Source organism: Emydura macquarii, unplaced genomic scaffold (assembly GCF_026122565.2).
Source record: "Emydura macquarii macquarii isolate MOO-44397 ecotype Brisbane River unplaced genomic scaffold, CSIRO-AGI_Emac_v2 contig_212, whole genome shotgun sequence".
In the NCBI taxonomy this organism is placed as follows: Eukaryota; Metazoa; Chordata; order Testudines; family Chelidae; genus Emydura; species Emydura macquarii.
In genome coordinates this window covers 6,206,536-6,232,112 of record NW_027130349.1, presented here as the reverse complement: position 1 = coordinate 6,232,112, position 25,577 = coordinate 6,206,536, and the positions used below count along the sequence as shown (strand labels likewise).

Below are 25,577 nucleotides of genomic sequence, written 5' to 3'. Positions count from 1 at the left end.
CTAGGTTGAGGTCCCATTGGGGGACCGGGTCTCTGATATGCGGAATGAGCCTTTACAAGCCTTTCAGGAATCTGGCTATCATCTCATGGGAGAAGACTGATCTGCCTTGGATATGTGGGTGAAAGGCCGAGATGGCCGCCAGGTGAACCCTGATTGATGATAACACCAAGCCTTGATACTCCAGAATGGAGTGTAACGGAACTTGGGTCGGGGAGAGGTTTCATTCTACCGTGCAGCAGCAGAAGTATTTCCACTTCGCCAGGTAAGTCACTCTAGTAGAGGGTTTTCTACTTTCCAGCCGGATTTTCTCAACTTAAATGGAGCAAGCCTGCTTCTCATGCTCCCCATGCAGCATCCATGCTGTCAGATGTAAGGAAGCAAAGTCTGGATGTAACAGCCAACCATGATCTTGTGAAATCAAGTCCAAGGAGCATCCAAGGGGCTGCTGTTGCCAGGTCCTGGAACTTGCCAAACCAATTGACCGGGACATGTCAGAGCAATCATTATGACCTGCACTTTGTCCCTCATGATATTTATGAGGACTTTGTGGATGAGAGGAATCGGTGGAAAGACGTACATCAGGCCTCTCGACCACTGCAGGAGGAATGTGTTGGGAAGCGAGCTGCTATCGGGTCCTTGCAAGGAACAGAACCGGTGACATTTCCTGTTCTGTTTGGTTGCAATAGGTCCATCTGGGGAATTCCCCACCTCTGGAAGATAACCTTGACAACCTCCGAGTGCAGGAACCACTCATGGTGAAAAGAGAAGGACCTGCTAAGGTGATCAGCCAATGTGTTCTTGACCCCTGGGAGGTGTGAGGCTTTCAGATGGATCATATGTTCAATGCAGAAGTCCCATAGACGGAGTTCCTTTGGCAGAGGGCAGAGGATCTCACTCCTCCTTGCTTGTTGACATAATACATTGATGCCGTATTATCGTCTATCATCATAGAATCATAGAATATTAGAGTTGGAAGGGACCTCAGGAGGTCATCTAGTCCAACCCCCTGCTCAAAGCAGGACTAACTTCAGCTATATCATCCCAGCCATGGCTTTGTCAAGCCTCAGCTTAAAAACCTCTAAAGATGGATTCCACCACCTCTCTAGGTAACCCATTCCAGTGCTTCACCACCCTCCTAGAGAAAAACTTTTTCCTCATGTCCAACCTAGACCTCCCGCCCTGCAACTTGAGACCGTTGCTCCTTGTTCTGTCATCTGCCACCACTGAGAACAGCCTCGCCCCATCCTCCCTGGAACCCCCTTTCAGGTAGTTAAAGGCCGCTATCAAATCCCCCCTCATTCTTCTATTTTGCAGACTAAACAAGCCCAGTTCCCTCAGCCTCTCCTCATAAGTCCTGTGCTCCAGCCCCCTAATCATTTTCATTGCCCTCCGCTGTACTCTCTCCAACTTGTCCACATCCTTTTTGTAGTGGGGGGGCCCAAAACTGGACACAATATTCTAAATGCGGCCTCACCAATGCCGAATAGAGGGGAATAATCACTTCCCGCGACCTGCTGGCAATGCCCCTCCTAATGCAGCCCAATATGCTATTAGCCTTCTTCACAACCAGGGCACACTGCTGACTCATATCCAGCTTTTTATCCACTGTTATCCCCAGGTCCTTTTCTGCAGAGCTGCTGCCCAGCTCGTCGGTCCCCAGTCTATAGCTGTGCATGGGATTCTTCCTTCCTAAGTGGAGGACTCTGCACTTTTCTTTGTTGAGCCTCATTAGATTTCTTTTGGCCCAATCCTCCAGTTTGTTTAGGTCACTCTGTATCCTATTCCTACCTTCCAGAGTATCTACCACTCCCCCGAGCTTAGTGTCATCCGCAAACTTGCTGAGGGTGCAGTCTACCCCATCCTCCAGATCATTAATAAAGATGCTGAACAAAACCGGCCCCAGACCGACCTCTGGGGAACTCCGCTTGTGACTGGTTGCCAGCTAGACATGGAGCCATTGATCACTACTCGTTGAGCCCTAAGCTCTAGCCAGTTCTCTATCCATTTTATAGTCCATTCATCCAACCCATACTTCTTTAACTTGCTGATAAGAATACTGTGAGAGACCGTATCAAAAGCTTTGCTAAAGTCAAGGTATATCACGTCCACCGCCTTCCCTACATCCACAGAGCCGGTCACCTCATCATAGAAAGCAATCAGGTTGGTCAGGCATGACTTTCCCTTGGTGAATCCGTGTTGACTGTTCCTGATCACCTTCCTCTCTTCCAAGTGCCTTAAAATGGATTCCTTAAGGACCTGCTCCATGATTTTTCCAGGGATTGAAGTGAGGCTGACCGGTCTGTAGTTCCCTGGATCCTCTTTCCTCCCTTTCTTGAAGATGGGCACTATATTTGCTTTTTTCCATCACTCATACTACCTTTCCCAATATCTGGAGAAGGAACATTTTCACAGGCTAGACGGATTGCCCTGAGCTCTCAGACATTTATGTGTAATGTCAGCTCCTCTGCAGACCAGAGCCCTTGGGTCCTGAGGGAGCAGAGGTGGGCTCCCCCACCCTAGGTCCAAGGCATCCGACACCAAGGACAGCACCGAGAGGGGGGGCCGCAAAGGGAACTGCTCTTGCTACGTGGGTAGGTTTTGTCCACCATACCAATGAGGCAAATACTTGAGGTGGGATCATAAGGATCATGTTCAGGCTGTGTTTTGTCAGGGAGTAAACCGATGCTAACCACATTTGAAGGGGTCTGAGGAGCAGTCTTGTGTACTGTACCACGTAGGTACACACTACCACGTGACCAAGCAGTCTAAGGCAAACTCTTGCTTTGGTGAGGGGGTGATCTGGATGATCAGGTCTGACAAAGTTTGAAGTCTGGCTTGAGGTAGAAATGCTCTGACCTGGGTAAAGTCGAGGACAGCACCAATGAACGCTATTAATTTCTGTTAATATCCATGGAAATATTTTCACGTGTGCATGCAATATTGAAATCAATATTTACCGATGATATTTACCAATAAAAATCGAATCCTTCCAAGCCTACACCTTAAATAAAAGATTTAGGCCTGGCTATCAGCATAGTTTTTGATCCACCTGCTACTCTTCTAACCCTCTTCAATACCGCTATGGAGAGTTGCAATGAGCAATTAGACACTAATCTAAAACCAATTAAGTAAATGAAAAATTTCCAAGGGTATTCGATTAGACCCTTAGTACATAATAGGTGTGAATCCCCTATTTAGTTTCTTTCACCTGTACAGTGTCTTCTGTGACCACAGAAAGGAAATAGGGAGCATTGAGTCCTAAATTTGTTTCATTGCCAATTATTTAATAAGACTTAGACCAAATATGTTATTCCTCTGCAGAACACATTGTAAAACACCTCCACATTGCTAGCAATGCTAGTTGCCATGAAAAAAATCAAAACATTGCAGTTTGAAAAAAAAGCCAGAAAAAACCACAAACAAACCAGACTTAGTCCTACTTAAAAAAATATTTTAGTGCATAACACCAGATGCCACAAGTTTGAAGATATCTGTAGTCTTTCTGCAATAACGTAATATATATATACTAAATTACTCTATTTTTTTCTAAATGTAAGCTGCACAGTTAATGTTAATATTGGACATATGCTTAAAAAACTCTATTGGGGGTGGCAGGATGGAGAAGGGGGGAATCCTTTCATACCTGTTTCTTCCAGCCATACCGTTTTATATTTCCTTTGTTTGGTATCGAAAGCCATCCCTCAATTCTTGACTCTGGTTTAAAAAACATGCAAATTAAACAGTGTTTTAATATATTATAATAAAACAAACAAATATAACCAAGTGCACTTGACGTCATGCGGCAATAGGCAATTACCCAATAGATCAGCAAAGCAGGAATTAAAAGAACAGCTAAAATAACTCAAGGATATAAGCATTTATATTTCATGCTTCATCACAAACTAACATTTTATGTACACACAGCTATTGCAGAAAAAATGACAAGCTGTTTTACATAAGGCTAATATCTAACATTATATTAAAAAAACGTTTAAAAAAAGCCAGACAGGATGCTTTGGTTTGAAAAATGTGTTCCAGCTTAAATGGAAGATAATTAAAATATTCTCAATGTAAATATCATTTAATATTCAAAGTGGCTATATGAAAATACTTAGCAGAACGATGCTGCAAGTGAAACAAACCAGAGCCACAGTTTACAAAACAGAGAGAGCGCGCACAAGAAAGCAAGCAAAGGTACGCAAGTGACCCATTACTCACAGAAGATAAGAATAGAAGATAAATAAATAAGGAATGCAGGAAGAATCAACTAGATATAAAGAATAAGAGACAAGCATTTTATTCATTTTTCAAAGGACAATTTTCTGGTGAGTATTTTGATCATGTATTTTCCCACAACATATTTACTGAAATAACAAATCATTATTTTGAACACTGATAAAAGAAATGAGACTCATCACACTGACACTTAACATTTTGTGGTCTCATTTTGGCTATCGGCTATAAAAACCTCTAATTAGCTGATGTTCTAAATTTATTTCTATTATTTGGGATTCATTTTTTAAAATATGCATGAAACTGGATAACAGTAATGAAACACTGTCTTTCTTCCAACGGAGTTCAAATGACACGATGGATATTCTACATGGAAAATCTCACTATTTTATAATTACTTATGTATAGTTTTATAAAAGGAAAGCAAGTATCAAAAATAGTTTGTTTAAAAAAAGGTTGTCAAAGAACAGTAACATAAATGCATAAATCAATTATTCAGCCATAACAATACATTTGATTAAAATAGGGCTAACAGCATTTCAATACCCCAAGAAAATCAACTAAACAAACTAGCTACAACTTTCTGTCTATATATTCCTCCAATAAACTCTATCACCGTAGGGATAAATTCTGGAAAGCAGTCAGTGAGATTTAGCCATGCAAGTTTAATGCACTGCTCTGAAAATACACACAAATATTTTTTCAAAATAAAATCCATATATTTTGTTGATGAAAATTAGGAAGGGTTTGCCACCCTATTCTTCCAAAAAGAAAAAATACCATTTCACTGAAATAAGATATGAAAAATAACATTTCTTGCATTAATGTCTATAATAAAGGCAACGGTATGTGATTACTTATCAATCATTGGAATTCTCTTTGATCTCTCCTCCACACTCTACAGATGTTCCTCCAACTACTTTGAAGAATACAGAGTCTTTGAAATACAAATATGCAAGTGCATGCCAGCATTACTCTTTTCCACCCAGAAATTTATTTGCAACACACACACACACACACACACACACACACACACACAACCCTAAAACACTTCCCTTTGCTCTCTGAATCTTAACATTCAATAACTTCCTAGCAGGGAACGTATTTTCCTCAATCTCTACAATAATCACACTTAAGAAGTTTCTTCTGTTTTGAAATACATTATTCCTGTGGTAGTCTCAATTAAGCAAGAATTAATATCACTAAAATTGATGTAATTTCTGAAAACTTAAAAATCTTTAGGGGTTCAGCTGCAAAGAAGAGTAATAGCTGTTATGAAGCTAAACTATAGTGACTGAAGTGGTTCAAAGAATGGACAAGTAAAGTGCCTGAGGAATTAAGTTAAGGCTCTTTCTGGGGCATTTGAAAAGCCTGAAGGTCTGATATTTCCAATTGCTTTGCAGAAGTGAGGTTGTGCCCATAAGGACACTGACTGTGAGCAAACTACAGAGGCTTCTATTTCACCATGTTGCCTTTGAATCCCTTGTCAAAGTAAGTTTGCAGGAAGCAGAGAACGGATGGGATATTTACAATGCTGCATTGGCTACATCGGGGTAGCCAAACTTACTGACCACCCTGCTAGGCAGAATCCTCTAGCCTCACCACCCGGCCGCAAGGCAGAAGCTCTGAGCGCCCCACCCCAGTCTGGTAGGCAGAGAATTGGGGGGAGGGGAGGAAAGCACAGCACAGGGGGCTCCACGAGTCATGGTTTGGCCACCCCTGGACTACACGTTGAATTGGCTGATGTTCTTTTCCGTGCACCAACTAACATCTATTCTGATGCACAAAGTACATTTGTATAAGGAATGGTTTACAAAAAGTACCTTGCAATTGAAGATTATCTGCTTCTCAATATCTTGCTTTTCTAGGAGGCTCAAGACTTCCAAGTATCCAACAGGCCTTTGAAAGATTGTGGTTTCTTCTCAACTAGAAACACTGATGGCGCATATGGGTTTGTTTAGACTTTCATTTATTGTCCTGTTTTAATCTGATTTAACTGATTGCCAGTTAATTTAGCCAACACAGTTATAAATGCCGGTTTAGCCTTCGATAAACATTTGATCCAGGACAGAAATATCTGTTGTTACCCTAACGTAGTAGCTCAGAAAATATGGGATGTCTGGACCGATGTGGAATAGTGATCTCATAGTTCTGCTGAGACAGTCTGCCTTCATATTAAGGACACCCAACAGGCGTATGGCTCTGAATGATAAAACAGGTCTCTGCCACTTTGAACAGAAACAAGCCTCCCTGGTACAACAGTGTCCCTTTAGTCCTTTCTTGCCAAATGAGGTAGGATATGGTGGTCATATTTTTTGACACAATGGTAAAATGTTGCTGTTGAAAGACTAACTGAAAGGGAATGAGTGCAAGGCAGACTTCCTCTATTTCAGAAAGTTCATGTTGCTTTTCTTTTCTTCCCAGGACCACTGTCCCTAAGCCAAGAAGTGCTTCTAACTTCTTAGAGCAGTATTCCCATTGGACAGCAGCATAACACCAACCTGCAGCAGAATGCCCTTCAAGAATCTCTCTTGATTTGTCTGTTAAAATGAGTATTCTAACCAGCTGAGGTACTGTCACTTTCAATTCCATAGTGAATATTTTTACAGAGCATTTTGCTGGGGTACATCTTCTCACTGTTTTGTGATCCAGCAAGCCAGGGGTAGATAACCCAATATGCAAAGCCATTAATCCGAGGAGGGTTAGAAATATTCAGATTGTGGTTCTCATGCAATCTCAGGTCTTAGAAACTACAGTTAAATGTGCTCAGTTTTTCTTGAGAGAGAGATATAATATCATTAGCTGAGTCTATCACTAGCCCCCAGATAGAGAGTTCTGGATTATGTTCTGAGACAGTGTTTGGTCATTCTTTTGTTGGTTTTTCACAAATACTTGTTCCTAGAGAGAGTTAGAACAGTGATCTGCACAGCCCTCTGTGTCCCAAATGAACTGGCATCTCAAATAAATGTGACATCCTGGAACAGAGTGGATCCTTTGGTAGTGAAGTGTGGCAACAATGGTCACTAGCATTTCTACAGAAACTCAGGGGTGGTTGAAAGACTGAATGGCAGTACTTTTTACTGGTAGCCTACAGAACCTGAGAAACATTTCCTGTCTGGATCTGACTGGAATATGCAGAAAGGCCTCTCTGAACTCTACAGAAGTTAAAAAGTTGGTTGCATACTTGTAAAAGCTGAAGGTGGGCTTTCCCTTCTGAACTTCTTGTATCTGGGGCATTTGTTGAGTGCTTTACATAAGAACATAAGAATAGCCATCCTGGGTCAGACCAATTGTCCATCTAGCCCAGTATCCTGTCTTCCAACAATGGCCAATGTCATATGCTTCAAAGGGAATGAACAGAACAGGGAAATTATCAAATTGGCCAGTCGCAGCATCTGGCAGTCAGAGGCGAGGGACACCCAGAGCATGGATTTGTATCCCTGACCATCTTGGCTAATAGATATTGATAGACCTATCCTCCATGAACTTATCTAATTATTTTTTGAACCCAGCTATAGTTTTAGCATTCACAACCTCTCCATGCTTTGTAGTTCAGTACTGCCACAATTTCATCCTCATGATTTTATCACCATATAAATAAGATAGGTTCTGAAGGGCTTTAATGCCATCTGGTGGGGAACCTCCCTGGTTTGGAGTAGATAATACACAAGTATGTATATGGTTAGGGCTAATTATTGAGTACATTTGGTAGCTTAGGACTGGATAATTAGAATTACATAGTTTCAGACTGTCCTTCCTAGGCAGCATAAGACTTCTAATATGTTGACCCATTTGGGGAAAATTTCCTGCTTTCAAATTACATGAATTTAGAAATTAGGGAGGCAGGTTCAATGGAGGTTCTTTTCATATAGGAGATATTGATGATCATATTCATGCTCCTACACGAATATGACGACAGTAGAAGTCACCAGCAGCAGATTTCGGAGGGGTTTAACATCGTATCTGCCAACATCCCAAAAATGCTCCTGGAACAAATATGTCAGAAACCTATAGGGCATATGCGTTATGGTCCATTTTACAGTCTGAACTGTGCTAGAAGCCAGAAGACTTATTACGCAATGCAGCAGTTGTGAAGATTTTGACACACCATTAAATGACTAAAAACACATTTTAAAAAAAGGTATATAATTTAAAATAATCTAAAGTAAAAAAACAAACAAACAAACAAAAAACCTAACTAAGGGAGGATATGACAGCAATGAAGACAAAGGGAGGGAGGCTACTATCTAAAACTTCACTAGTGACTGTTACCTACCTGAAATTCAAGATTTCAACCATTTTAAGATCCTTGGAAGAACTGTAGTGTGAAGATCTAGGCATCAGTAGAATGCATCAATAGGAAGAGAAACATGCCTAAAACGTTTCTTTTACATTAAATCATCCACTAAGGTTGTAAGGTCACATGTAAACCAATAACCCTTCTCCCCTTTGTCTAAAATACTATTGATGACACAGGTCCTCCCCTTATTTATAGATATTTAGATATATTTTGCTGCTGTATACACAGATGTTCAAGTCACATTACAAGCATATTTATTACTATTTTCACAAGGAAAATTATATAATTGTATACAAAAATAAGCACGATAACTTTAAGTGCATTTTGCAGTATAGCACATTATTATTGAATGTTGTTCTGTATCTGGAGAGATACATCAGCACACAAAGGCTATTTTTGTAACGACATTGGGTTATACTCTTGCAGCACCACAAAAAGTAATCAGTACTACAATAGCGGTTCTCAAACTGCAGTCCACAAAGTATACGCTCATGGTCTCCAGAGAAATGGTTAGTAACATGATGCTATTTATCTTTGTCTTTCATCTGTTGAATCACAACATATAGCTAAAAATGCATTAAATATGTTCCTAACATTAACTTTCCAGGGAGGCAATTGCCACAGCAATGCTATGTGAACTGGAGGGGAGGTGGTCCATAAGACAATTTTTCATTAAGATATGGTTCACACTATGAAAAGTGTTGAGATTCTTGATATACAACACATATCACGTCCATTATATCCACACAGTGCAGAAACAATAATGACAGTTGTAAAGATGGTCTCTTCCACTGAATGGAAGTGATGGCTATAAACTGGGAAGACTGATTTCAGATGGAATGAAGACTTAACTGTCCTTTATACAAATTTAACCAAGCTATGAAATCCCAACTGGCCTCCAACATGAAAAGCTAACACTATCATCATCCTGCATTCAGGGGTTCAACAAAAGAATAAAGTAAAACATTTTAAAAACTGAAAGTGAAAATAATGGAGAGGGGATACAGAAAAGATAAGGAAGAAGCCATTTTAAAAGATGGTAATTTGTCTAAAAGACAGAAAGGCCAACAATTTCGAAGATTAAGTGTATATACAAAAGAGAAGTTGTCCAAATGATTAATTCTCCTACCTGTAAGGTTTCCATCAGTTTCATCTGTCGGGAGGCTGGCAACACTGGTAGAGTCCATTCCTTGCTGAAGGTCTAAGATTTTACTACGCAATTGTTCTATATCACTCTCTTTACTATCCAGCTGCATCTGAAGCTCATTCCTGTATGTTGACTCTTCCACTAGTTGCTGTGTTTACATATACACAGTAAGCATATGATACAAAGAAAATGGAAACAAAATAATGAAATATTTAAAAAATTAAGAATGAATTATGATGGATTACAAACTTTCAGTAAATCTGTGGAATAATTTGATTAAAAGACTATTCATTTGGAATCTTTTAATATTGTATTACAATAATATTGTAATAGAATTCTCCGAATGATTTGGGCTTTTGTTTGAAATTAAAATATGCTAATTAAGCAATCAGCCGAGTTATCAAGGATTTATGGGAATACATTAAATTAGGAAATAGTCTGATTAATTTCATGAATCAATGTTTTTCTTAAAAGCATATCACCAAGTATTAAACCAAACCATTTAAAGACTAAATTAGAGCAATAATTATTTCTTTAATCTGTAACAAAGAAAGTTAAGTACCACATAAAGGGAATTTTATACTAGCAAGCACCAATTTACACCTGTAAACTATTGTGAATTGGTTTGCAAAAAACATAAGCCGTATTATGTGTGCCATTTTTTCCACTGTTCAGTCAGTCAAATGCATGGTGTTGGATTCGTTCCCCGGTAATTGTCACAATGAAATGGGTCTATAAAGTAGATTCTACTGTATTAGAAAATATAATCACAATATTTTGGACAGAAAAATGTTTCTTCTAATATATATACCTGGATCCTAACTGTTACTTTTAAAGAAGATAAGGTCTTCATTCCTTCCCCCCTCCCCCCCTTTGGACTGGACCATAGACTACCACGAAAAAGGAAAAATTTTTTACCGCTTGCATTTCATTGAGGTCCTTCTGGTATTTCACTACCATCTGATTGAATTTCTCTTTTTCTTGATTAAGCTCTAATTGTAGCTTTCGGTTTTCTTTCTCTTTTTTTCTCAAATCCTGTATGTTAGCTTTCTTTCTGTCTATTTTAAAATCTTTCCGATTCATTATCTCAGCCAATTTGTTCACAGCCTGTACAAAAAAGTAAATGAATTAAGAGAGATGCTATATACACAAGCTTTTGAAAAGAACATAAAAGTTCCTCTTGGTTCAGAACCACAATGTCAGAAAGAAAAAGAAAAGAGTTTTATTTATGATCACTTGGGCTAGAGAAGTCCATGTTATATTCCAGCATGATATCATATTGGAGACATGCATATAGAATTCCCTGACTTTCTAATCACCTTGTTACTGCAGCTGTCAAACTGATTGCTAAAATACAAACATTTCAGTAAGAAAAAGTAGATATAAGAGATGGAAAATGTGACATTTCCAATTTTGGAATAGGTTTTTGTTTTTTTAAAATAAGCTGAGAGCACCTTTAAAAAGTGTGGATTTCCCAGACCATAATCAATTACACAATTGAATGCATTGGCTACAAAAATGCTCCTATTAACATGTAGTCATCTGTGGGTCTGATTCTGCAAATACTTACCCACTTAAACATTCCTTACTCAAGTGAAAAGCTGAAAATTTTACAGGATCAGAACTTTTAGTTATAAATTACACAAATGCAAATTTAAAGTTTATAGATCATCACTAATACAAATTACATCTAGCTATAATGCTGAGAAATAATTACACAAAAAGAGTAATTCGTTAAAATTTGAAAGCTATTTTTCTGGTATGCCAGTGAAATCAAAATGCTCATATTAAAATGTCTAAAAATTAATACCTGTGTTTTAAGAGTTCTTTCACTGTTAAGGATCTTCTCATAATGCATTCTAATATTGTTTATTTCCTCTTCTTTCTTCAATTTAAATTCTATTTAAAAAAATACCATTAAACTTTCTAAGGTATTCATTTTATGACAATAAAACAATTTTTAAAAGGTCTTTCATTTCTCTATAGCATGTGATTTTTCCCCCCGTTTTACTGTTCTTTGATTTTGCATACAAAGCACACAGACATTTTGTTACCATAACTACCATTTATTTAATGATACTGGAATACCATAAAACTCTCACCAAAGAATATTTTACACAGATACTGCAATGCTAAAAATATATATATATATATATATATATATATATATATATAATTTTTCTTGCCTTAAGAGGATGAAATCATAGAAATGTAAAAGTGAAAAGGGTCTCGAAAGGTTATCTGTTCCAGCCCTCAGCTCTGAGGCAGGACCAAATATACCAACAATATCCCTGATAGGTGTTTAACTAAACTGTTCTTTAAAAAAATCCAATGATGGGCATTCCGCAACCTCCCCTGGAAGGTATTACCCATTAGATAGAAAGCTTTTCCTAGTATCTTGACAAAGCCCTGGATGGGATGATTTAGTTGGGGTTGGTTCTGCTTTGGGGTTGAACTAGATGATCTCCTGAGGCCCCTTCCAACCCTAATCTTCTAGGATTCTATAATCTAATCTAAATCTCCCTTGCTGCAGACTAAGCCCATAAACTCCTTGTACTCCCTTCATTGGACATGGAGAACAACTGATCACTGTCCTCTTTATAACAGTCCTGACCATACCTGAAAAATTTATCGTCTCCCCTTAGTTTTTTTTCCTCAAGACCAGAACATGCCCAGTTCTTTTAAACCTCGCCACAGAGATCAGGTTTTCTAAATCTTTTAGCATTTTTGTTATTCTCCTCTGGACTCTCTCCAATTTTTCCACATTTTTTTGAAGCGTGATGCCCAGAAGACACAAGGCTTCAGCTGAAGCCTCACTGGTTCTAAGTAGACCAGGACAATTTCCTCCAGGATCTTATTTATGACACTTCTATTAATTTATCCTAAAATATTAGTCTTTTTCAAAACTGCATCACGTTATTGGTTAATATACAGTTTGTGATTCACTATAACCCCCAGATCCTTTCAGTATAACTACAGCCTAGCCATTTTGTAGTTATGAATGTGATTTTTTCTTCTTATAAGTAATACTCTGCACTTGTCTTTATTTAATTTAATCTTGTTGATTTCAGACCAATTCATCATGCTCATTTTGAATTCTCATCCTCACCCTCAAAGTGCTTGCAACCCCTCCCAGGTGGACACAATATTCAAGGTATGGGTGCACCATGGATTTATATAGTGGATTTATTTATTAATATTTATATATTTATGGGATTTGCAACCTCTCTCTACAAATGAAATGGCCTGGGGACTTGGCCCACAAAACCAGCAGATCCAGAGAAATCTTATAATTCTTTGCTAGCTCCTGGCTCTCCACAGCCTTTTCTCATCCTCATGGCAGTACAGGCTGCCTCAACAGCTGCTTCCACCTGAAATCCCTAAGGAGCAGAAAAGGGACCACATGTTCCCCATCCCATGGAAGGGAGGAGGTAATTAATTTCATGATGGTGGAAAAGATTAGAAGGCAGTTAATGCTGATTGTTAAAGCTGGTCTGCAGGTCTGTAACAGCAACCACATACTTCTCTGTAATCAGTTTTGCATCATAACATTGTTAAAAACTCAATACATGACATACCTTCTGCCTGTTTCTTATTTTTTTCAATTAGCTCTGCATTTTCTTTTGTTAGAAACTCAACATCATTGGTTAACGTATTATTTGTTTCTTCCAGCTAAATGAAAGAAAACAAATTTTAAAACAAAGCATTTGCTATACATCCTATCCATATTTAAAACTGCATTCATTCTTTAAAATAATCTTAAATCAATAACAATATTCTATATAGAATCACCATTCTTTGATGAAATGGTTACCTACCTTTCACTAACTGTTACTCTTCGAGATGTATTGCTCATGTCCATTCCAAGTAGGTGTGCGCGCGCTGCATGCTGTGTTAAGAGGTTTTTCCTCTAGCTTTGTCAGTGCAGGCACCCCCTGAAGTCACGCCTCCATAGCATTATATACAGGGGCCCACCAACCCACCGCCTTTTTGTTTTATTCTTGCTGGCTGGCTCTGACAAAGGAAAAGGTGGGTGGGTCTTGGAATGGACATGAGCAACACATCTCAAAGAACAACAGTTACAAAAAGGTAGGTAACTATTTCTTCTTCTGTGTGTGCTTGCTCATGTGAATCCAAGTAGGTGACTCCCAAACTGACCATAGGAGGAGGGATCAGAGCTCACTAGATCGCTGACTTAAACACTGCTCTGCCAAATGCTGTGTCGTCCCTGGCCTGCCGAGTGATGGCATAATGCAAGGTAAACGTGTGGATCAATGACTATGGCACAGCCCTGCAAATCTCCTGTGTAGGGACATGAGTCAGGAATGCTGCTGAGGAGGCCTGTGCCCTCGTGGAATGCGCTGTCAGTGCCAGGGCTGGCACCTTTGCCAGATCATACCGAGTCCGAATGCAGGACATCATCCATGATGAAATGCTCTGGGATGACACCAGGAGGCCTTTCATCTTGTCCGCTACTGCAATAAAGAGTTGGCTTGATTTACAAAATGGTTTTGTCCTTTCGATGTAGATGTAGAAAGCCAATGCCTGTCTGACATCTAGGGAGTGGAGACTTTGCTCCCTGCTATTGGCATGTGGCTTGGGGTAGAACACTGGGAGGAAAATATCCTAGCCTGTACGGTACTGAGTTACAACCTTAGGGAGAAAGGTTGGATGAGGCCACAACTGGACCTTGTCCTTATAAAAACTCATGTATGGAAGCCCAGATATCAAGGTCTTAACCTCAGCCAGGAGGGTGTCTGAGCTCATTGCAACCAGGAATGCTACCTTCTATGAGAGGTAGAGGAGCGGGCATGTTGCTAAGAGCTCAAGGAGGGGCCCCCCCATTAGCCTGGAAAGCAACATGTTAAAGTCCCATGTCTGTACTGGATGGCAAGCTTCAGGGTATAGTCTATCCAGGCCCTTGAGAAAATGGGTCACTATCAGATTAGCAAAGACTGATTGACCATCCACTCCTGGAAGGAATGCAAAGATTGCCACTAGGTGAACTCTTAGGAACGATACCACCAGACTTAGCTGCTTCAAGTGCAGCAGATAGTCCAAGATAGAGGGTATTGATGCTTGCATTGGAGAGGTGCCCTTCCGCATTGCCCAAATCAAAAAGCTCTTCGACTTGGCCAGGTATGTAGTTCTGGTGGATGACTTCCTGCTGCCGAGGAGGACCTCTCTAAAAGGCTCTGAGCATGCTGACTCTATGCGGTTTAGCCATGAAACTTCCACATTGTGAGGTGGAGAGACTCGAGACTGGGGTGCTGAAGGTGGCCATGGTCCTGGGTGATTATGTTGGGTACCAATGGCAGGGTGATGGGAGTGGCCATTGATAATTCCAGTAGCATTGTATACCAGTGTTATCGGGGCCAGGCTGGGGCTATCAGTATGATGGACGCTCTCTCCTTCCTGACCTTGAGCAGGACCTTGTGAACGAGCGGGAAAGGCAAGAAAGCATAGAACAGGCAGTCTTCCCAAGGAAAGAGGAATGTGTCTGCAATTGAGCCCGGGCTGTGATTCAGGAATGAGCAAAACTGCTGACACTTCCTGGTGAGTCTTATCGCAAACAGATCTACCTGGGGAACTTCCCACCACTGGAAGATGCTGTTCACTCTGTCTAGGCGAACAGACCACTCATGGTTGCAGAAGGATCTGCTGAGATGGTCCGTCAGCATGTTCTGAGATCCTAGAAGGTAAGATGCCTTTAGATGTATGGAGTGGGCTATGAAGAAATCCCACAACTTGAAAGCTTGATGGCATACAGGAGAGGAGCATGATCCACCCTGTCTGTTATGTAAAACATCCCTGTTATGTTGTCCATCATGACTGATATGCATCTGCCTTTCAGATGGGACTGGAAGGTTTGGCAGGCTAAGCGCACTGTTTCAGCTCCCTGACATTGATGTGAAGCAAAAGCTCTGTTCAGTACCAGAGGCCTTGAGTCCTGAGGGTCTTTAAATGCGCTTCCCACCCCTATGCTGATGTGTCCGTGACTAGAGACATCGAGGGCTGGAGCAGGAGAAGAGTACTCCGGCACATACCGATTGAGGGTTGAGCCACCACATGAGGGACTTGATAACCTGAGGGAGGGCTGAAGGGAAGGACTGTAAATTGATAAAGGGTGTGGTTTACCATGAATCTGAGGAACCTTTGGTAGGGTGGGATTATTAATATATGAAAGTATGCATCCTTCGAGTCCAGGGCGACATACCAGTCCCCCGGATCCAGGAAAGGAATGATGGCTGACAAAGATACCATGCAAAATTTCAGTTTCTTCATGAATCTGTTGAGGTTTCGCAGGTCAAGAATGGGTCTGAGACCTCCTTTGGCCTTTAGGATTAGAAAATATTGGTAGAAGAACTCTTTTCTCCTTAATTCCAGAGAAACCTCCTCCATTGTTCCTGCCCTTAAAAATACCTGCACTCCTATAAAAGAAATTGCTTGTGAGAGGGGTCCCTGAAGAGGGATGGAGCTGGGGGATGGGATGGATGGGATGAACAGAACTGGAGAGAATATCCCAGTTCTACGTGAGTAGCACCCATCGGTCTGAGGTTATCTGGGCCCATGCCCAATAGAAATGTGATAGACAGTTCAAAAAGCAGGGATAAGGATCCAGGTTCTGGCCTGGTGTGTCGCCCTCGGGTGCACCCTCAAAATGGTTGCTTGGTTGGAACCCTGGCCTTGGTTGGATGGGGACTGAAGTGTTCTACTTCTGGTATTCCTGCCCAACTTCCTAGAGTAGTCCTGCCTAGGCTGTGTAGGGTAAAATTGTGGGGGGAGGTTGAGCCTTAAAGTGCTTTCTTTGAGGGGCAGAGTTATAAAGGCCCAAGGACTTCAAGCTCCACAGCCTGAAAGATTCAAGGGCAACAATTAAGTCCTTCTGCTCTGAAAATCCTTCAAAGGGCAAGTCCTGTATTGTTTGTTGGACCTCTGGAGGGAGGCTCAACACCTGCAGCCATGAACTCTGCCTCATAGCAATTGTAGACGACACTGTCTGAGTCCACCACATCCAGGGCAGCCTGTAATGAGGTCCTTGCCATTGCCTTGCCTCCTCTACGACCACTGTGAACTCTGATCTGGAGTTGGACAGGAGCAGCTCCTTGAACTTCAACATGGTACTCCATGAGTTGAAATTATAGCAGCTCAAGATCACGATACAAAGCTGAAGCCCCCCGGTGGAATAGACCTTTCTGCCAAAGAGGTACTGCTTATTTGAGTCCTTGGACTTGGGTGTTGGGCCATGCTGCCTCTTCCTCTCTTTCTCGTTCACGGCCACTACTACCAACAACCCCGGCTGCAGATGAGTGAAGAGGTACTCATGCCCCTTTGAGGGTGTGAAGTATTTTCTTTCTATCCCCTTAGCCGTGGGGGGGTATGGGGGGGAACGGACAGAGGCAGGGATCTGCCACAGAGTTTGGTAGTAGCCTGGATGCCACTTCTGAGGGGCCTTCTGGTCCTAACATGTCCACCATGGGGTCCACTGATTCCATCACCTTTTCTGCTTAGAGCCCTAGGTTCTGGGCCACTCTACGCAATAGCTCCTGGTGGGCCCTGTTGTCCATAGGTGGTAGAGCAGTTGAAGTTTCTGCCACCACCTCATTGCAGGGGATGACAATGATGATGCTCTGAGCAGTGCCAGGTCCTCTGACCTTCAGGATCACGGGTTTCTCCCTGCATGGAGTTCTTGTGCTTGGTGCCGATTCCTAAGCCACACTCTGTGCCTGCCTCGGTGGCACACGGTGATAAGCGATCCTTGGGTGATAGGGGAGCCTGTACTTCCGAAACAAAGGACTGGGAACCTCTAGAGTAGGACTCCTGGGCCTGGTTGTATGCCATTGGGTTCCAAAAGGGCCATTGCACAGGCACCTGCCACTGTGCTGACCGAGGACACGAGAGGGGCTTATCCTGTCTCCTGTCTGTAGCAGCGCTGCTTCGACCGGTGCTGGCTACACTTGGAGATATACACCTCCACCTCGGAGTCCAAAGACTGTGACTCTGAACGTGGAGACCATGGCGGTGCTAAGTAAGACGGTGCCAGAGAGTGGTGCCATGGAGAAGGTGACCAATGCCGCATCATGGCCAGTTTGCCTCTAGACAGCACCACACTTTGATGTGGTGCCGAAGGTCTTGTATCTGGTGCTCTCTCAGGTCTGGCAGGGGACTACTGTGCTGTCATCGCTATCAGATATCTAGTCACCTCAAACATGTCTAGAGTGGAAGGGATATCTAATTTCTACACCCAGCTCTCCGTTATGGGGGATTCCACTGGCACTGGACTTGACAGACCACTGTGCCAGGCCTGGAGTTGACGGTGCCGCCTCTGGTGGGAAAGGCGCCCGTTGCCTTAGCCCAGTACGCGCATCATTAGCGATGTCTCGTCTCTCCTCCACCCCCTTCTCACTGCGGGCAAGCGCCCTCTGTCAGTTTTCTTATGCCTCTTGTGCAGCACCGGTGAGTGGGGAATGGCGGTGCCGAGAATCTGTAGATGCCGAGTCCTTCCTTGGCACTGCAGGCTCCCTAATTGAGACTGGCGCACTCTGCACGGAGTGGCTAGGTGCATGGTCCAACTAGCCTGGCAGTTGGAGACGAAGAACTGCCTCCATGAAGAGATGTTTCAGCCTGATGTTCCGCTCTTTCTTGGTAGAGGACAAAATTCCTTGCAAATCCTACAGTGATCTGTCTAGTGGGATTCACCCACACAGTTCAAACAGGATTTGTGGGGATACCCATTGGCATTGGCTTATGGCTGGTCCCATATGGTTTGAATCCTTGGGACCAAGGCATGCCACGATTCCCAGGTAGGGGCGAAAAACGTAATGCGGGGACCCCCCCAAGCAAAAACTTAACTAAAAAAATAACTACTTCTAATCTAACTATTTACAGGTTACTAGGGGAATATTTGCTGAACCGAGAGAAAAGACACGTAGCTCCAACGATTGTCACAAGCGATAAGAAGGAACTGAAGATGTGGTGGGTCAGCGGAGCCTTATATATGGAGCAATAGGGGCGCAACTACAGGGGGTGCCTGCACTGATGCGATGGGTACCGCTAGGGGAAAAGCCTCCTGATGACTGTGCACGTGGCATGCACACACCTACTTGGAATCAACATGAGCAAGCACCAAAGAATACATACTTATCTGTTCATATTTCAAAACTGTACATAAAAGTCTAGATATTTTACTTCTGATCCCTCTTTCTTTCATAAAGACCAGTTATTCTCAACCTATTTACCACTGTGGGCCACATATGCATTATGTGGGCTGCATCCAATACTACTTGTATGGCCCTGAAGACATCACATGGGCTGCAGCTGAGTGCTAATTGGACTGCAGGTTGAGAACCAATAACAAAGACAGTGAGGATACAACTATCTCTGAGAAAGGACTAGGTCTGTTTCTATGGTCCAAACAGTGTTCAGCACACTCTCAGTGTGCAATAAATAATAACGAACAGAATTTAAGGAAGTAAGCAGAACTTCATAGTTACTTGATCCAGCAGCTTTCAGTAAATTTTAAAGAACCTCTTATGTAAATGACAACATGAATCCAGAGAATCCTACAATTACAACTGATACAACCTACAACTGAATCCAGAGAATCAGTTGATAGTTACAGAATTCCAAGATTTCAGGCTTTCCACAATTATTTAAAATCACTCACAGTCCATGGAATTTACATTTGAATAGTTTTATATATCATGAAAAAGAAAGGCACAGATGGATAAAAAGAAAAAATTTGGTTTTAGTCAAATGGCGCACACAGGATTTGTGAAATGAACTGTAAAGAAAAATTAATATTATTTGCATATATTAGCTTCCAGTCAGGATCATTTTGCTGAATGCTGTACAAACACATATTAAAAGACAAAAAGACTACAGTTGTGTTCAGTAAGCAAGCTTTGTCTTAATGACTGTGTGTTGAGCTATGTAAACAACACCTGAAGTTGACAGTTTATAGGTAGGAAGTTCCTACTTAGATTGCACATTGATGAAGTAACTTAAAATAGTCTCAAATGAAAATGAGGTATTCTGGAAAGTTAAAGGTTATTTGATGGGGCTATTGCACATGTAACATTAGTGCAATAAATGTTACTTCAAATAATTCAATGTGGTGATGTAACGTGCATAATAGCATGCAAGAAAAACAATGCATTCTTGTTGTCATGCTTTAAAGTTTTAGTGGGGGCTTATGTTAGGCAGTGCCTGAGTGCTCTGCATACCGGAAGCCAAAGTGGGAGAACATAGTTTAACAGTATTATAAAACAGAAATATTACACCGCAAATTAATAGGGTTTGAAAGTCAAAACTTTTGGTTAACACATTACTATAAATGTAATGCAAAAATTAAACAGCTGTTCTTTGAAGTTGAGACTTCCTAACTTGTATATTTTGATTTAAAAATATTTGCCTGAAAAAAATCCCCCGTATCTTTCAAATCCTTTATGAATGAGAAAAATGATTATGTAGTCAGATCCCTAAGTACACTATTAAATAAATTTACAAAGATTTTTTTTAAAAGATAGTGAGGGATGGTGAGACATAATTGAAATAAGCTGATTGAAAGATACTGTGCTTGATTTTCAACTTGTCCTTGAACCAGTCTCTCTTTTTGTATCCACTTTTATTTGGGAGCTCAAATAATATAATAAGGGCTGTTAAATGATTAAAAAAATTAATCACAATCAATCATGAGATTAAAAAAAGTTGCAATTAATCACAGTTTTAATTGCACTGTTAAACAATAATAAAATACCATTTATTTAAATATTTTGGTGTGTGTGGGGAGAGAGAGAGAGAGAGTGTGTATGTGTATATTATATATATATGGGGGACCACTGTTTCTTTAAGACGAGCACTCAAGACCCTGAATGCTTTTTCAGCCAGCAGCAGCTGCTGTCAGTAACATTCACTTCTGAGCCAGCAGCAGAGAAGCTTCCCCTGTTCCCTGACCCCAGCTCAGTAGTGACTAAGTACACAGGCAGGTGGAGGGGAACATCAGCTCTCCCACCCCCACTCTGTGCAACAGACAGGAGACAGGCTCTCAGCCCGGAGCAGCTTGGCCAGAGGCGGCTCCATTTGGGGGAGGAAGAGGGGTGGCAGCAGGAACAGCAGTGGAGCTGGGCAGTGGGAGGATGGGCACCCCTGTTCTGGAGTCATGCAGCAGCAACCCCTTGAGCATGGTGCCCTGGTGTGTGATTAACACTCATTAAAAAAATAACACTTAAATTTGTTTTGAGTTAATCGCATGATTAACTGTAATTGATTGATAGCCCTAATTATTTTTTATTACAAATATCTGCCTTGTAAAAAAAGATAAAAAAAGATAGTGCAATTTGTAAGGTGAAGCATGAAGGGGCTTATAAATGTTTAGCATATCTGGCACATAAATACCTTGTAATGCTCGCTACAACAGTGCCATGTGAACGCCTGTTTTCACTTTAAGATGACTTTGTAAATAAGAAGCAGGCAGCATTATCTCCCATAAATGTAAACAAACTTGTGTCTTAGTAATTGGCTGAACAAGAAGTAAGACTGAATAGACTTGTAGGCTCTAAAGTTATACATTGTTTTGATTTTGAATGCAGTTATGTTAAAAAAAATTCTACACTTGTAAGTTGCACTTTCACGATAAAGAGATTGTACTACAGTACTGTATAAGATAAAAGAAATAGTATTTTTCAATTAATCTTTTTTATAGTGCAAATATTTGTAATAAAAAATATTACGTGAGCATTTACACTTCGTATTCTATGTCGTAACTGAAATCAACATATTTGAAAATGTAGAAAAACATCCCAAAAATTTTTAATAAATTTAAATTGGCATTCTATCATCATCCAACAGTGTGATTAAAGCTGCAATTAATGGTACTAATTTTTTAAATCTCGATAATTTTTTTTCATTGATCACTTGATTAATTGACAGCCCTAAAAGTAATTTGAACATAAAAGTACCTGAACATGCCCTCAGCTCAGATACTCAGATATCTAAATGGCAGACATTATGTGCACAAATAACTGCAGGTGCAAAACTGTGCCTCAATTTGCATGCACAAAGATTCTGGATTTTAAAATCCTGTCTCTCAATTTTTTATGTACACATGCTCAATTGCAAAGTTTTTGTAAAGGAGGTCTTACTTGTTCGATTTAAGAAAAATTTTTAGTTATAGTTTTAATGTTTGAGGGGTTTTTGACAATAAATCCACTTTTTAATATGTTTACCTAGCAACGACTTACCCGGATTACAATGATGTCCTTATCAGTAATTTCTTGTCTATTTCTTGATGCTGCTTTCTTGCTCTCCTGAGTCAATTCAAAATACTGTTCTTCCAGGAGAGCTCGGGCCAACTGTTCTGACTCAGCTTTGGTTTCAGCTAGATCCAACTGTGCAGCAAGAGTTTCTCTATAACAGAACGTTAAGATATTATGTTTCCTATGGAAAATGCTTAACATTTTCAAGGAGAACAAAAAAGCCCAGACTGTACTTTTCAGTGCATTTTTAAAAAACATTGCTTTTAAAGGATCAAAGGAAGCATATAGTTCTACATTAAAAAAGATAGACGACACCTATAATGTGATGCACGACAAAAAGACAGATCCTATCCATTCCGGCACTTGATTTCATGCTTGATTTCAAGCTTGATTTCATGCTTGAAACTTGGGGCCAACTGGCAGAGGGCACAGTAGGTGCGTAGGGTTTTACAGGGATCCCCAGATATATGCATGATAGTTCACTGAAGGTTGGCATGCAAGATCTCTCCAGAGAGCTAGAAGCCCAGTGGTCGTCAATCACTGCAAAATGTATGTACGGATGATATTTAAGGAGTTATGTATCTATACTAAAAATTATGTTGTTAAGGTCTTGGCGTTAAGGCAGGTCACCATGAGGTGACATACTGCAAAGATGTTTCTTTCAGGCAGGAGGTAACTGACACTAATCTCCCTGTCTGGCCATTTGTGTATTATATGATACTTGCATATTGAACCAAGTGTGAATGGAGTGACTGCAAAACTATAAGTGAGGAAATCTACAGGAAGCAACAAACAGCAGGGGGAATATCCTGTTTATGAATAAAGACAAAGTATTGGTCTAGTATCTTGTAGTGCAAAGGAATACAATGAATCTTTCATGTAGGAATCAAATTGACATGGTGCTCCTTTCATGAAAAGAGCATCACAGCCAGCCTGGCTGTAAAGCACTGTAAGGATTTTGGGTGAGCAAAACTCTACAATTAACAAGATACTCTAATGTCTTAAGTCTAGGCTCTTGAATATGTGTTATGATTTTACATGTAACTATTTGTTTTCAATACTTCTACTTGAATCTCTATACTTCTTTAAATAAACTTACACTTGATTTCACTATAAACATATCTAAGTGATGAGCAGTGAACTAAGATGGAACTGGTAAGCTGGGATGTACTATTTCTTTGGAAACAGTGAATCTGTGAATACTATGAGTGTCCAGCAGACAAGGGGCTGGACACTCCAAGGAGACATCTGAAGGGTTAAAGGGTTGGGGTGTGCTAATCAATAACCTATAGAGTGACAGTACGGCTTGCAAGGCCTCAAGAGCAGTATTTGTGTTGCCCATGGCCAGCTGGAGTTAGGAAGCTGACTCACAGCAGGCACAATACAAGGCTTCCTCAAGGTAAGGACAGGTTGTAGCAAGTTGCATCACAACCCAAGGAAGCATCACAGCCCCCAGTGTGGTAAAACCATGGTATCATGTTGCAATATAGAGATGACCTTCATAATTTCCATGAACCATGCTAAAGCCAGTTTGAGTTTTTATTGCAGTATTAGGTCAAGTTAAAGGCTTATCCATATTGCAAAAGAAAAATGTTCTCTCACAGTTCAAGGACAGCTGCGCTGCAACTGAGTCCTCCAATATGGTGTATTTGTATGACAGAGGGCCCCCTAGTGTAGACAGGCAACAATCAATCAGACAGAACCAGTTTAGAATAGCTCATTTATATCTTTAACTAAAAAGGAATATAACATATAAAGGTATTATGCTGAAAGGGTGAGAGAATAAAAAGTCCCCAGAAGATGACAAAAAATTAAATGGGAAAGGGAGAGAGAAGACAGCAAGAGGGCTAGAGGGAGTGTCTCTTCCCTTCTCCCCACCTTAGAGGATTGAGACTCTCCTACATTTTCTTGCTCAGGGGTAAGTTTGACTGATAATCTCTCCTTATATCATGTTTAACAATATGGTGCCTCTTCTTGTTCCTTTCCATCCTTCTTCCCAAATCCACAGTGAACACAGTTTTTAAACACGCTCTCATTTATTCTTAAGATTTTTCTGCAGTACTGATGCAGACCTATGACCATGCTTGTCAAGTAGTACAAGTTTTGTAATATGGACAGGAGCAAAACCAACATTTTTCAAATAAAGATTATGAAGTGGACAGGCCTAATTCTGCATATTATTAATTAAATTATGATTTAATTAATAATATGAAGAACAAATGATTAAATGGGAAACAGTTTTACATAATAGTCTTTCATAAGTTTTGAAATACTGTAAACTGTATATTCTTCAATTACAAAACTGTTCTCAAATTTGGATGAACTTACCTAGCGTAGTAATTAATACTACACATTTAAAATGAGCTTTCAGATGAAGTATTATCTCCATTAAAATTCTTTGTCTCAAAACTATTTATTGGCTCAAAAAATATATGCAATTACCAGGCTAACAACATTTTTTTTTTTGACGGGGAGAGTGCATATTATAAATAAAATTATGAATACAACTAAACAAACCATTTTTCAAAATGTCAGTCCTTGCTGAACTCTCAAAACTAAATCTTTTTCTCCAAAAACCCTAAACTTAATCCAAGAAAATAAACATGAACAAAAACCTTGACTCCATTTTTAATCATCCATCAATATAAATAACATACTATGTGTTCACCATATTACAAGACCTATTTATTTATTTATTTTTTAAAAAGTATGTCATTTTTCAGCACTACTGCAAGAAAAAAGTATTTTTTTAAAATCTTGGATTCAGGGTTTCAAAATTGATACCACACTATTGTATAAGGTAAACATATTTCTGCTTGAAAACATAAAATGGACATACTTCTCATTTTGCAATTCCTGTATTTTTCTTTGAGTTTCTTTATTCTTCTCCTCAATTTCTTCTTTAAGCTCCTTAACCTGAGTTTTGTAAAGTGTCTGTAAGAAAAGCATTAAGAAGAAATCATAATTCAAATCCCTCCTTAAAACTCTCCTTTGCTGTGATTCCTACAAAAAAGTTTCACAACAGGTAGGCAACTGGTGCACCGATATTACTGCCCATCATTCTGACCAATTATACTATCTCATTGTTTCCTTTTACTCCCGTGTCTGTCTGTATCCATGTATTGTTTCTTGTTTTCTACTTAGATGGCAAGCTTTTGGGAGCAGAGACTATCTTTTTACTGTTTGTACACAGCATAGCATTAGAGAGCATCTTACGCCATTGTCTGTACTCTCACAAATAAAACAAATCCTCCAGACAAATGAGAGACATGGAAGACCATGAGTACAATATTGATACAATTCCAGTGCATGAAAATGTGGAGAGTAGTCCCTTAGTGCCATGAACCATTGCTCTTGCTGGGGGCTCAATCAACAGAGATGCCCATAGGATAATGGCACAGAAGATTTTTCACTAGGAGGGTGGTGAAGCACTGGAATGGGTTACCTATGAGGTGGTGGAATCTCCATCTTTAGAGGTTTTTAAACTGTGGCTTGACAAAGCCCTAGCTGGCATGAGTTAGCTGAGGTTAGTCCTGCTTTGAGCAGGGAGTTGGACTAGATGACCTCCTGAGGTCCCTTCCAACTCTAATATTCTATGATTCTGTGTGCCTCATATGAGGGAGACTAGATTTTGTTTGAC

General features: G+C 40.4%; 1 protein-coding gene across 5 annotated transcripts in view; it reads right to left on the bottom strand.

Annotated features, from left to right (window-relative positions):
- ROCK1 (Rho associated coiled-coil containing protein kinase 1) overlaps window positions 1–25,577 on the bottom strand; it is a 165,532-nt gene that overhangs the window by 24,106 nt on the left and 115,849 nt on the right. For 4 of the 5 annotated variants that reach the window (XM_067546875.1, XM_067546883.1, XM_067546891.1 and 1 more), the window contains exons 22-28: window positions 24,777–24,871; window positions 21,923–22,088; window positions 13,259–13,352; window positions 11,491–11,579; window positions 10,599–10,787; window positions 9,663–9,828; window positions 3,644–3,714 (exon numbers count right to left, since the gene is read on the bottom strand). In XM_067546875.1, the coding sequence (XP_067402976.1) occupies window positions 3,644–3,714; window positions 9,663–9,828; window positions 10,599–10,787; window positions 11,491–11,579; window positions 13,259–13,352; window positions 21,923–22,088; window positions 24,777–24,871 (870 nt within the window). Of the gene's footprint in view, window positions 1–3,643; window positions 3,715–4,218; window positions 4,268–9,662; window positions 9,829–10,598; window positions 10,788–11,490; window positions 11,580–13,258; window positions 13,353–21,922; window positions 22,089–24,776; window positions 24,872–25,577 lie in introns of all 5 variants that reach the window. The other variant, XR_010919512.1, reaches the window with a different exon arrangement.